The sequence below is a fragment of the Nesoenas mayeri genome (assembly GCF_963082525.1).
Source record: "Nesoenas mayeri genome assembly, chromosome: 8".
NCBI lineage: Eukaryota > Metazoa > Chordata > Aves > Columbiformes > Columbidae > Nesoenas > Nesoenas mayeri.
In genome coordinates this window covers 35,868,226-35,882,066 of record NC_137554.1, presented here as the reverse complement: position 1 = coordinate 35,882,066, position 13,841 = coordinate 35,868,226, and the positions used below count along the sequence as shown (strand labels likewise).

At 40.3% G+C, this 13,841-nt stretch overlaps 1 protein-coding gene across 2 annotated transcripts in view; it reads left to right on the top strand.

Annotated features, from left to right (window-relative positions):
* Positions 1-285: 285 nt before the first annotated feature.
* Positions 286-13,841, top strand: part of EPS15 (epidermal growth factor receptor pathway substrate 15) — a gene marked incomplete at its 5' end in the record, with an annotated part of 50,945 nt that continues 37,389 nt past the window's right edge. Inside the window, 8 exons of one of the 2 annotated variants that reach the window (XM_080348661.1) lie at positions 286-327; positions 7,853-7,894; positions 9,249-9,338; positions 9,669-9,716; positions 10,700-10,795; positions 11,195-11,260; positions 11,726-11,851; positions 12,287-12,346. In XM_080348661.1, coding sequence (XP_080204787.1) covers positions 286-327; positions 7,853-7,894; positions 9,249-9,338; positions 9,669-9,716; positions 10,700-10,795; positions 11,195-11,260; positions 11,726-11,851; positions 12,287-12,346 — 570 coding nt within the window. Of the gene's footprint in view, positions 328-558; positions 650-7,852; positions 7,895-9,248; positions 9,339-9,668; positions 9,717-10,699; positions 10,796-11,194; positions 11,261-11,725; positions 11,852-12,286; positions 12,347-13,841 lie in introns of those variants that run through there. The other variant, XM_080348660.1, reaches the window with a different exon arrangement.

The window sequence follows — 13,841 nt, the reverse complement described above, 5'->3', positions numbered from 1 at the left end:
GTCCCCTTTCTCCTTTTCCCCCCTATAGGACCCACTGTTCCCCATGCTGGTGTACAAACAGCCTGACGGGGAGGTGGATGTATACAGCCAGCAGTTGTCTGGGTGGGCATATAATTTCTGTGAGCGGTGAGGTCTGGGGGAAAGAGGCAGGAGGCCACAGTAATCAGTGTATCCTGCTGGCCTCACTGAATTGTGTTGCGACTGAACCCAGACCTGATGCACCTCCTGTTCTGGGAGTTCCCCTACCTGTGTCATGACTAAACTAGGACACTGCAACCGTTCAAAATGCTCGAAGCATCTGCAGCAGAAGCAGGGCCAACGAAGAAGGTAAGGAAAAGGTTTGCAACTGGGAGCAGAGACGTTGGTCGCCATGTCAGGCCAAAAACTCCGGCTCCGCGTTTTTGTTGCAGCTGTCTTTAGTGAGCTCCGGCGAGCGCGCTCCGGCGCCTGGTTTTGCCTGCGGCTTCCGCTGCTGTATGGTGGAGGGGGAGGCTCCGGCCGCCGGGGATCCGGTGCCGGGTTTTGTCCGGGGCCGGCTGGGGAAGTTGCCGAAGTTGGGCCGTGAGTGCCGGGCCCGCGGCGCGTCCTTCCTGCGGCCCGGCCGGGGCATGATGGAAGCAGCATGGCCGCCCACCTCTCCCTGACACAGGTACCTTCCGCCGGCCTCTGGACGGCGAGGGGCTCCCCGCCCCTGCCCGCCGCTCGCCTCCTTCAGCCGACGCGCTCGGAGGCCTGGGCGCCCACCCGGGGGAGGGGCGGGGGACAGCGGCGGGGGACAGCGGCGGGGGACAGCAGCGGGGCCCGGCGCTGCCCCGCTCCCGAGGCGGTGCTGGGGAGCGGCGCGGTGCTCCCCGCAGGGCTGCGCGCCTTTGTGTGCCCGCCGCCGCCCCTCAGCCGTGCCCGCCGCGCTAACGGCCGCTGTCAGGTGTCGGCGGGGCCGCGGTGTGCGTGAGGGAGCGCGGGGGCGGCCGTGAAACCGGATCCCTCGCGGCTGCAGGTGCCTCTGCCCGGGGCCGGGACGGGAGGACCCGGCCTGGGGAGCGGCCCGCGGAGCTGCGGCGGCTGTGGCCGCGGTTGGTCTTTTGTCTTTTATAAAACACACAGAGCGCCTGGTTTAAACAACCGAAAAACCCGCCCCGTGGATTTCGAAGGCAGATGGTGAACTGGGAGCGGAGCGCTCGCGGGGGGTCGGAAACGCGACCGCCCTGGGTCAGGTACCCTCTGCCTGGGACTGACCGCGGGGTCGGGAGGGACGGCTTGGGGAGCGCTGTGCAAGAAGGCGGGCTCGGGAGGGAGAGGTTAATTCCTTCTTTTAACAGAAAATTAACTGTAAGATACTGGTTGGAAGTAATTTTGCCTTTTTTTTTTTTTTTTTTTTTGGTGGGCCCCAGTGCTTTTGCATGTTAGTAATGAAGAGCTTTGCAGGAGATGATCATAAAACTTGGAGAATCTTGGCACCAATCTTCAGGCGTTGGAACAGGCTGCCCAGGGAAGTGGTGGAGTCACCATCCCCAGAGGGGTTTAAAAGGCGTTTCGACAAGGTTCTTAGGGATATGGGGTAGTGCTAGATTTAGGTTATGGTTGGACTCGATGATCCTGAGGGTCACTTCCAGCCAAATTTATTCTATACCATTTGATGATCTCACTTTGCTGATATCTTTGTTGCTTGCATTTTTCCCTGATGGTTTTAGAACTGCTTCATACTCTTAAGATAGTCTCTTATTCCCTAGAGATTTGATAGCAAATAAACTGCACCGTTTGGTACTTTTTTGTTTCATTTAGCAGTGACATGAGAAATTTGGATTTCTACCTAACACAGGCCTGTTGGTGCACATGCTCCTGACTTGGGATGCTTCAGTCCAATAATAAATTGTCCCATTTACAGAAAGTAAAGCTGGTAAATAAGCGTGAATCGCTTAAGCACGTATAAGTAAGTTTACAAAGTTAGCAGCAAGACTACTCAATTTGCAGCTACTTATGTAGTTGATTTTTGAGAAAATCATCAACTCTTTCAAGGAGAGAAAGGAGGATAGTGCAATGGAAAGATGAAATTCAAATATATGCAGAGAATAAATGTGTCTTTAAGGATACATAGTTATGAAGTATAGTATATTCTGTGAAAGCTTGCTTTAATATTACAAAATGGCAGGTTAGCCTTCACTATGGCTTTTTAAACGGCCTAAAAGCAAAAGAACGTTTAAAATATCTCCTTTCTGTAGAGGAAAACAATTTTCATAGACCAGCAGCCTTTAAATCTGCTGGTCTAAAGGCATGGGCTGTTCTGGGCCTTTATTTGGGGAGAGGGCAAGAGTGTCTGTTCTGGTGTGTTCTACAGCAAGACATTATTGCTTACAGGCTGTGTAATCCTTTCATTGTAGAATTAATTTACTTTTTTTGTCACATGGAAAGGGGGACTAAATACAAATGTTGATAATGTTGACAGAAGCGGAAAAATTGTTAGTATCCTCAAAACCATTGTGACTACAGCTGTCATCAGTGGTTAAATAGAGGAAGCTATTTCTGTCGTTGTTGACCATTTGTGTGGGGATTTCATTTTTTTGCTTGTTTGTTTGTTTTCTTGTTTTTCTTCTTACATTGCATGAGAATCATCTTAGAAAGTCAAGCAAGCCTAAAGATAATTTCTTCAGTGTGGATTCTACCTTCTGGAATGTCAGCGTTATGAGAAGTCACAACAAATTGCCAAGTGTTCTAAATCTGTTTCCATGAGCATGAGGAAGTGAAAATGACAGTACGGGGCAGGGGTACAGTTACCAGCTGCTTTTAGATCAGTTACTAACACCAGCAATAAAAAGTATGCGGAGAGGTACTTTCTGCTGTAAACCACATGCAGAGAATTAAGGGTAAATTAACCTTCAGTCAAGCTCACAATTGTGTCAGATTTTCTTTTCTCCTTCCCTGTTTGGTTTGACTGCGATTTAACAGGGCTGGGAAGTTGGGTATTTCCAAATGAGACTTGGGTGTTCTCAGATGACTTTGCAGCTGCAGTGAATGAGCAGGTTGGGCATCCTTTGTTTGCATATCAAAGCTCTAGTTAACTAATTTGAAACTTTTTGGTGCTAATTCTATTCTCTTGGCTGCTCAGTAAAAATATTTCAGGACCTTGGAACTGTAGTGAAATTTATTACACCAAATATGCTTGAAAGAATGTTGCAAAATGAGGGTGATTATCTCCACCTCCTCTTCCCAATTTAGTAATAATCAGAAGTATCTTTTATCTCCCCATTTTGAACCTATTCTGCAACATCTTGTTGCCACTTGCATTTGCTGGCTAAGTGTCTGAGTCAGAGCATAACTGTGAATGGAATAGGGAACTTCTAGCAAGTGAATATTTTGTTGTGGTTGCCTTTAGTTTGTATCAAGCCAGCAACATCAGTGAGAAGGAGCTGTTCCTATCTCGAAAACTGTCATCTGTTGCTGGAAAACTCAAATTAAGCCACAGCCAACATGAGGAGTTGTATTTTTGACCTTCCAAGGATGATTGCTTAATTGTTTAATTTCAGAAATGTAGGGACGAAGGAACAGAAAACTGAAGATGCAGAAAATGCCTGTTAAGAGTGGGGAAGATGTTTGTTGAAAGCTGGCATAATATGAACGTTCAAAAACTTATTGTTGCTCTTGAAAATGGAATTTGTGGTTTATAGTTTATTCTGAAAAACTGCCTGTGTGCGATTGAGGGGGAAGCTCACAGTTCAGGGAAGGACGGTAAAGAAATATTCAGGGAGAACAGGAAGATAGCTTCTTGTGTTTGTCTTCCTGATGTGATGAAATGCTTTTTGTAAAAAATGTGGTAAACTTATTTGTTGGTAAGCAAGATAAAGTCACGTAATATCAATTTGTATCCTAATCAGCTGCAAGTCTCAGAAGCCTCAGGTGGCTGTGTGGTTGTGTTTGTGGTGTTTTGTTTGCGTTTTTCAAGAGAACAACAAAATTAAGATCTTAGCTTGTTCTTTTTACTGGAGTGAGAGATCTGTTGTTCCTCTTTCTGTCCTCCATGGGCGATGAGGAAATCTGAGTATGTGTGTATGTGTTTAAACTCATGTCTAGAGGAGGCCGGTTGCTCCTAAAGCAGATAGAACTTTAAAAGAATTATTATTATTGATAATGCATCAACCATTTTAGTAGCTGCATCCAAAAAGGCCGTGGAGCTACCCTTTCATGTTATACACGCTTTGTTCAGTACTGATTAGAAGGTGGTGGAGGTTTCCTGTAGCAATTTGAGAATGAAATGGAACCATTCTTAATTATGCAGTGACAGACATCTATGCAGAGAGAAGATGGCAGAGCTTTTGTGCATGCTTCAGCTGCTCAGTGGGAATGGAAGTGCTGAATTTTGAAGTACTTGGTAATATTTGAATACAAATTGATAGTAAATATTTGTTATTGCTGTAGGAGACATGCTTGAAAGCAGTAGAAAGCATGAAACACTTTGGATGAGACAGTAAAGCAGTCGAGGGAAAGAGACAAGTTGATTATTATTTGGAAAGGGCATTATAAGAAGACCAGTTTGCCTTAAACTTACCTGGTTTTTGGCTGGCTGACTGTGTGAAGAACATTTATGACTGAATTTTTGTCATTTGGCCTGGAAACTCTTAAATGAACCCTAGAGTTTGCATCATGATAGGATAAGCATTTTGGATTTTAATCAAGCTAGAATAGCTTGTTTCTCCTTTTTTATTTCACTTGGGTTGGAGGGGGAAGTTGTTTTTTCTCAATGGACAGCTTTTTGCTTGTTTGTTTTTAAATCTTTTTGTGTGAAGGAAGGTTGAGGATGGATGGGGTGGAGAGACTGGTAGTAGTATCTTATTACAGCTAAAGAGGGGTGTGCCAGAGGGATGTAAACATGAGGATGTAAAGGCTTGATTGACAGCAGAAGATTAAAAGGGCAGGTGTCCCTGAAGGTGTTTTTTATTTCCTAGGTTAGTATTCTAAAGTTCATAGATTTGTAACAAGGGTTGTAATTACTGGAACAGACATTACTGTTATGAAGTTATAAACTTCTAAACTGAATCGTAATAATGTATTTCTGGTTTTGTATGCTGTGGAATCTGATCTTTTCTCCCTCCCTCCTTTTTGAATTGAAAACAATTTGAGTTTACTCTTTGCAATTGGTTGTTACAAATCACATAAAAACCAACTTTGCCAAGTAAATTCTACACTGAAACACTGAAAAATATCGAGAGATATTTTTCTTCTTATCCCAGAAGAATATCCGAGACTGTATTTGTACCTGTTGTGGGGCACACTTTGAACAAAAACCAAGTCTGTTACTAGTAAAATAGCCTGGGAAACTTTTTTACTATTATTATTTGATTTGACGTCACAGGAAATTCCAGTTACTGCAGTGATACTGATGTTAAAATGAATATTGGAAGCACTAATGAAACAGATAAAAATTACTGGCTTGTACTCTAAGTACTGAATGGAAAGATTGTTTTGCACTTGGTGTTTTCATTGCACGACTTCAACATGATATTTCCTGTCCAGGAGCGACAATGATCGGTTTGGCTGTAATAATGAAACATTTAGCAGAACAAAGGGTGCTATTGGGCAAGAGGGATGATGCATGAGAGTTAATACTTGTAGTGTATGCACTGGCCAGCTCTGTTCTCATTTTCTGCTCATAGCTTTAATTTGATTCTGTGCCTATATTTTTACTTTATAATGCAGTAGTACTTAGTAAAATACTTGAATGTTTAGGAGAACTACCCCTCTAAATTGTTATTCAAAGCATATCTGAGTTGGTAAGTGCAGCATTGGAGGAGGTTTCGTTAAGAAAATACAGTATACTGGTTGAAAGTGTTGTTGGTTATGTTGACATTATCGTAGTCAGAGATCTGGCAAAACATGAATATATTTCATCAGGCCATTTTAAGGGATGTGTAAGTGCCTGCTTAGTTGATGGCTGAAATCATAGAAGTCTTTGGGTACCAGAGCAATGTCAGAGCAAGGTTAAACTATATAAATGGAGGTGTTGCAGTGAATACTAATGATGGTTTTCCAGCATGTCTAATTTTTAATGTCTGGCTGTGTGAGAGGTATTTCTCACCCACCCTACAATAAACAAACAAAAGCTTACCAGCCCCCACCCCTCCAAAATAAAAGGCCAAACCAACTAGAGAATTGCAGATGCTGTGTAGCTCTTAGAAGAAATTGAGTGTCTCTGTAGCAATGTCTCTTTAAGTGTCTCTTAAAATAATAGGATCATTGAGTCCAACTGTTAACCCAACACCGCCAAGTCCACCTCTAAACCATGTCCCTAAAAACCTCATCCACGCGTCTTTTAAACCCCTCCGGGGATGGTGACTCCACCACTGCCCTGGGCAGCCTGTTCCAATGCCCAACAGCCCTTTCCATGAAGAAATTTTTCTTAATATCCAACCTAAACTTGCTGATTAAGCAGATGTCAAGGTCTGAGTGAAAGTTCTCCTGTTATTTCTAGCTGTTCTCTATAATTTATCTCTCAGGATGTTCTGGTGATACTGAACGTTTTCCATAGTTGAACAGTATCACACTAAACACCTGATTTCTATCAAAGTTCTCCTCATAATACTCTTTGATAATCAGTACCTGTGAACATCTAAGTGCTTAGCCAGAAGAGCAACTGTATTAGCTGTTGCTATAGGAAAATGTATGTGGTTTTATTTAAGCTGTCACCATTTATAAGTGCTGTAGTAAAGTGTTTTCTACAACTATATGAATGTCAACATCTAAAATATTGTTAGTTTCTATATTTCAATGCAAACTTCTGAATTTTAAAGCCAAAGAAACTACCTTGTTGGATTTAGTTTGTACAAAGGTCTGTAAGTCCTGGGTTATAAGACAATATTCCTCTTAAGGGGGAGAATTCTATTTTTGGATGATTTTCCAAGTTATGTGGTTTGGGGTTGGTTTTAGTATGTACTGTGTAATTGACTTGTATTATGCTCAGTTGTTCCAGCTGGGTTTGTGAGGGCAACACATTGCCATAATTCTAGGATTGTCCTCTGCATAAATGCACCCAGCCTTTGGTTTAGGAAACAAGCACTTCATGAAAATAGGACCTAATTTTGAGCCTGTTTTTACATCGTGGAAGAGAGGTAACCCTAGCAAGACATTCCGTGGGAATCTCTTTGGCAAGGATATTTGGTATAGGCTAAAATATTACGTTTTACGTGGTTCCGGGCCTTGGGCTTTTTTGGAGTTTCTAAAAACAGTTTAAAAAGAAATTCATAAAGATACGGCCAAGAAGCTGTTTTATCTTGTCCATCCAAGTTTAGGTGAGCAGTGAATGTCTGGTAGATGGCAGTGGAGTTAAGGCAGAAGTTATCTGGCAAGGAGTCAGGTTTCAAAAATCTTAGTTAAAGCAGTAGTCTCTCTTAATTTGATACCATTGCTATGGATTTAGTTGTGAATCCAGGAGTTAATTGGATATCTGAAAATTTTACATACTAGTTGCATATGATGCTGAATTATAAAAAATGATGCAGTGGAGAACGAAATAAAATTACCTTGCATTGTAGTCATTAGAGAACACTTCCTAGCCTGTATCGTTTCAGGTTTCTTCTTCTGCCTGTAGATGATCTTGCTTAAGAATTCTTGTTTCATGTTGGTGACCTGTCTGACAGTAATCTGATAGTGGTTAGTATCCCTGACTTCAAAACAACAAGTTAATCTTCTAAAAGCTGCAGCATTAAGAGCTGTTGTAGTCCTCATCATTTTACAGAATGAATAGAATTCTATACATGCTTACTGCTTCTTTGAAGACCAGTAAAAAGTATTTTATATCTTTATTCAGGGAGAGGTGAATTGAAATATAGATCTTTAAGGTTAATTTTATCTCTCTCCTTTACAGCTCTCAAGTGCAAATCCTGTGTATGAAAAATTCTATCGACAGGTATGTGTGTTCTTGTTGAGAGAACAAACATTATTTTGCTGTGGACTTCAGCATGGCCAGCAATGTGTAAACAAAGTTCAAGGAAAATTGTTCTACTTTAACATACATTATTATAGTAAATTACACTTGGGTCTGAGCTATACGAGTATAAATTTAACAGTGGTTGTAAGGTGACTTACTTAATTTGCTCGTGAACTGCCAGGTATGTGCGACATCTGTAACTTTACAGTTATAACAGGATGGAATGGAGTAAATTCTTGCAAAATACTGTGTTAATATGTTCTTGATTTCTTTTTACAAGTGAAACTGAATTTCTTGTGTTTGTAGTGCAGTTAGCCTTCTGTAAGACTTGCATCTCTCTGGCGGTATCCCCAGAGGTTCTTGCAGGATGCTGTAAGGACTGAAATTTGGATGGAAGGTCACAGAATGCCAAAAGAATGCATGGAGTTCTTGCAGCTTCACTCAACGGATACCAATCCTTTTACTTTATAATGTAAAAATAAAATATTATATATATAAAATAAATTCTAATAATATACATTTTATTTGTCCCCTGTCTTTTATATTCAGGTCCAGCAAGAATAAGGTGTATTAATTTCTGTAAATACAGCTTTTTAAAAAAATTGCTGGGTTAGCTACTCTGCAATAGCAATATTTTGTATCATCTACATAATGTATATTATTTTACAAACATGGATAATATGAAAGCTTTTAAGGAAGTGTAAACTAATGGGATGACTGTATAAAACAATTAAAAGAGATTATATTTTTAATAGAAAGACCTCATGAGTAATTGATGACCCCTTGGGGAAAAAAAAAAGGGTGGGTTGTCTCCCATAATGTGTTTTCCTCAGTTTCAAAGTGGAATTAACCTAAATTTTCACTGATGACCTATAAGAATAAGCTTGTGACTTGGGAGACCTGGGTTACCTATCTTGCTTCTGCCCGAACCTGGGTCATCTGGGCAAAATTCTTATTTTCTCCGTGTCTTAGTTGCATACTGATAGATGGAGATAATAGTGTGTTTTTCTGAAGCACTGTAAAACACATCACAATGTGAAGATGCTTAGATGTATATGCATAATATTTCTGAAATTTGGCAGTGTTACTTCAGTGTATCAGCCTCCAAAGCCTGATATGAAATCAAGAGCAGCTAGTTCAAAATGTCTTTTAATGTAACATTATTTTTAAAGAAAGGAGTTTATCTTTTTTTTTTAAAGAGTCTGAAAATTGTTCTCGAAGTGATTGTGTTAACTCGCGTATTCTTGTTTGCCAGCTCTTTGAGAGCCTGTGTTAAAGAGATCACATCGATTCGAAAGCTAGATTGTCACGTGAGGTTTTTTCCTCCTCCCAGGTTGACGCTACGAATGCTGGAAGAGTGTTAGCTTCTGATGCAGCTGTGTTCTTGAAAAAGTCTGGATTGACAGATTTGGTACTTGGAAAGGTATTTTTAATTAGCCTATCTCTTGCTTCAGTTAGTATTCAGTGTAAATTAAAGTACTTAGTGGTACTACAGGATACATGATCTTTCCTAGTGTGTTTTCAGTTGTGCTATCCGATAGTTCCCAACTCCAGTATCCTTGCTTGTTTTACTATGTCTGCAGCACATAGTGGAAACTACAACAGTATTTAAATTTGTTGTGACAAATAAGTGCTATCAGGAAAGTTAAGACCTGAACTTTAATTTAAGAATGTGTTATTAAATAGAGTGGCAACTTGCCAGCTGCCTCTCAATGGTGTAGAACACTTTGTGTCTGGATTTTTTCTGTTTTAGATTTGGGACTTAGCTGACACTGATGGCAAAGGTATCCTGAACAAACAGGTATGATTATTTATATGATGTATGAGGTTACTTTAACCATTAGCAAGGCTTGAAATAAGATAAAAAATAAGACTTCTGGTTCAGGAAAGTAGTTTTCTAGCTGATTTTTTTTTTTTTCAGATTTTTGTAATTGGAACTGGGTATGTACTTCCCAAGCTACAATCAGCTACCTCAGAGTTTTTCTTTAAGTTGTAAAATGGGCTCCTCTGTAGCTGCCCAAAACAATACTCTGAGAAGTAATTTAAGGGTTAATGTACTGTATTTACTACAAAGGTGACTTTTCCACTTAATCTTGGAGGAAACTTAATGTGGAAATTAAAATTCTAGTAAAATCTTCAAAATTGTTATCTCTCTGTTTTGGTGGGTTTCACATTAGTTCGTTCACTTTGGAGTTGTTCTTCCGAAGTTGCAGCAATGAGCAGTCCAACAGTCAGGCTTGTGTGCCAGTGATGCTGCTGAAAAGCTCCGATGTGCCTTCTTGTTTGATTTGAAGTGTAGTTACTTCAACAGCAGCCTGCGGAGAGCTCACTGCTTCATCCTGTGTAGGAAAAGGAGGAGATTGTCTCATCTACTGAACAGTTTTTTGTTTTCAGCCGCTTCCTTTTGGTTCCTTTCTCTCATGTGTGTACCTTTCTTTCCTCTCGTGCCATCACCTGCCACCTTTGGGAACAACTCAGTTCCTCCAAGACAAATGGCTGTAATTGCTATTTGAAAATGTCACTGCTCTGCTATAGAAGAACCGAGTGCTGAAAACTGGTTATACCAGCTAGGAAGCTGCTAAATGCTTGGAGCTACTGGTTACAAACTTTGCCCCTCTGAAGGAAATCAGCAGTTTCTGACTGCAGCTTTCTGTCACTTTGTGACTCCCTTTGAAGCTATTTGCAACCCTTTGTATATATAGCAATACTAGAAAAACTCATAATTCTTCTGAAATTTGAGTATTTTTGTATAATAAATCCTTTTAAATTTCATGTTTCCTGTAGGAATTTTTTGTGGCTTTACGACTTGTGGCATGTGCACAGAATGGATTGGACGTTTCCCTGAGTAGTCTTAATTTGCCTGTTCCTCCACCAAGATTTGTAAGATTTCTTTTTTAATTGAACATATCAGCTCATTAATAAGAACCACTTTTAAGTGAACAATTAGGAAGGTTTAGTATAAATACCAAATGCCTCTGAAAGTGATGTTGGAGGGCAATATCGCCCTACAATAGGGGAAAATTGAGCTATGTGAAGTAAGAGTAAGGTGCTACACGTATAATTTAAATATATGTGTGGTATTTGTTCTATTAGTGTTTTCCTTAATGGAAAATGCATTTAAATTTTCTTACTGCAAATTTTGGTATCCTTAACTAAGGTAGAAGTGAAAAAAATACAGTTCTGGCTTTGAGAAGGAGCCTCCTCTTAAATAAGGGAGTGGTTTTGCAAGGTCAGAACTATTTTTTTTAATGTGGATGTTTTTCCTGTGTTTTTCTTTAGACTGATACTAGTAGTCCCTTGCTACTCAGTGGAACAGCATCAAGTGATGTACCGTGGGCTGTTAAGGTAAACTGAAGAGCAGGCTATGATGTGCTTTGCAGGAAAACATAAATGTGTTTGAGAAAAATATGATGCTACACGTAGCTATAGTTAATGAGTTATGATAAATTACCATTCATGTCAAATCTGTAATTGGGCTAGTAGACCTAATTTGATAAAAACACTTGTCCTTTGGGAAGTCTCTTTGTGTTTAGAAATCTGATTCATTATGAATAGTTACCTGAAGCCATGAAAATAATTGAAGAATAAATCTCACTGGGTTTTGGATTATTCTCCAGCTGACTTAGAAATAATATCTTTTTCGTATTTTCTTTTAAACATCAGGAACGGTCATCTGTGTGTTTCCAACTGTAACTTAAAAAAATTAATACTTTTTAAAGAACCACTATTTCCTAGCCTATGAGTGTGACTATATCTTAGCCTATAAGCGTGACTGTTTCCATAAGTAATATTGTTCTTCTGCCGCTGCAGCTGGAAGACAAGGCCAAGTATGATGCTATTTTTGACAGCTTAAATCCTGTGAATGGACTGTTGTCAGGCGATAAGGTGAAACCTGTACTTCTTAACTCCAAACTGCCAGTGGACATCTTAGGGCGAGTAAGCATATCTTTCTACTTAATTGTTAATTCACAAATAATAGCTGTGCTACACTCAGCAATATCTGATTTTCATATTGAAGACTTGTAGTAATAAGCCCAGCTATTGAACAGTATCTTATGGGGTGGCCACATGTATAACAAGTAAAAAAATTGGAAGTTAAAAATGGATAGGTTGACTCTTACCACAGTTTATCAGTTACTCTTTCACACTTGGTTCAGGGCAGGGTGCTGTTAGTGTGTTCTGTCTCCAGCTCTCTTCTTTTGCATGGTTTATGTGAATGTATGGTGCTCACTGAAAACTAATGCTGTTAATGTTAATAGAACTTAGGATATGGTGGAGGGAGGCTGTTCTCACATTCATTTTAATGAGATTTTCAGTAGGAAACTGCTGCAGACTAGGTAAACATCCCTATATTCTGCTTTTTCTTGGCAGGTGTGGGAATTGAGTGATATCGATCGTGATGGAATGCTGGATCGAGATGAATTTGCAGTTGTAAGTATCTTCTGCCTCCTGGTGTTCTGAAAGCCTCATGACAAAGGTTTAAAATAGATGCGTAAGATTGACTGTTTGTGTGGTTCACTTATTGCCTTTATTCAAAGACATTAATCAAGTTCTAGTACTAGCTAGTATTTCTGTCAGTTTATTGAATGTCTCTAACTGCACAGCAGTAACTATCTTTGTGGGCTGAAAGAGCCATTAAAACTTACACCTGTGATCTGCTGTCCCATGAGAGACCGAGTGATTTCACCAAGTTTTACCTTAACCTTCAGTGTTTCTAGGACTTGAATGCTTCAAGATAACTTTGAGGAAAATGATGTATCAATTCTTCAAAAGTTCATGGCAAATTAGAATTTTAACACTTAATGCCAGGACTGCTGAAATAATGTAAGAAGCGGTGAATAAGTTTCACTTCCCTCTAGAGATGACATGTCTTGCTTTTGAAGATTCTCTAAGTCTTGAATGTGACAGTAACCATGCATCAGCTTATTCTCCAGATTTTCAGCTTGTTTTTGCATGTAAGTGAATTGAAGAGGAAGGAATAATAATTCCGTCTAGAGGAGAGGGTGTCGTTTTATGCAGATATACACCAAAGTTTAAAGGTCTGGAAAAGCTGACACATAACTGCAGTTCTGCAGTGCAAGAATCTTGAAAAAGTAATGTGAGCTTTCTGTCCTTAGCCAGCCTTTGATTGATACAAGAAAACCTGCTGCTCATCCTTTCAGAGTCAAAATTTAAAAATACAATTAAAAAAAGTTAATACCGGTGTAATTGTCAGAATAGATGTTATGGACAATGTCAAAACCTTGCTTTTTTTTTTGTTTTGGTAAAGTCAATATGATGAATTTACCTTTTTCTCCTGTCAAATATATTTTTGAGAAAGGATAAAAGCATAAGAATTGCTTTCTTGAATATTTTTCTAGTCATTTTGAGGCACCTATATGCTTCAGTTTCTTCTGAAAACTGATTGCTTTAAGATTAGTATTAATAATTAACTGTTACAATACTTGGTTTTGTGTGTTTATGCTGTAATTCACAGAGTCACAGAATGTCAGGGATTGGAAGGGACCTCGAAAGCTCATGCAGTCCAATCGCCCTGCTGGAGCAGGAACACCCAGAAGAGGTTACATAGGAAGGTGTCCAGGCAGGTCTTGAACGCCTCCAGAGTAGGAGACTCCACAACCTCCCTGGGCAGCCTGTTCCAGTGCTCTGTCACCCTCACTGAGAAGCAGTTTCTTCTCAAATTTAAGTGGAACCTTTTGTGTTCCAGTTTGAACCCATTACCCCTTGTCTATCACTGGTGGTCACCGAGAAGAGCTTGGCTCCATCCTCCTGACACTCACCCTTTATATATCTGTAAACATGAATGAGGTCACCCCTCAGTGTCCTCTTGTCCAGCTCCAGAGCCCCAGCTCCCTCAGCCTTTCCTCACACGGGAGATGCTCCACTCCCTGCAGCATCTTGGTGGCTGCGCTGGACTCTCTCCAGC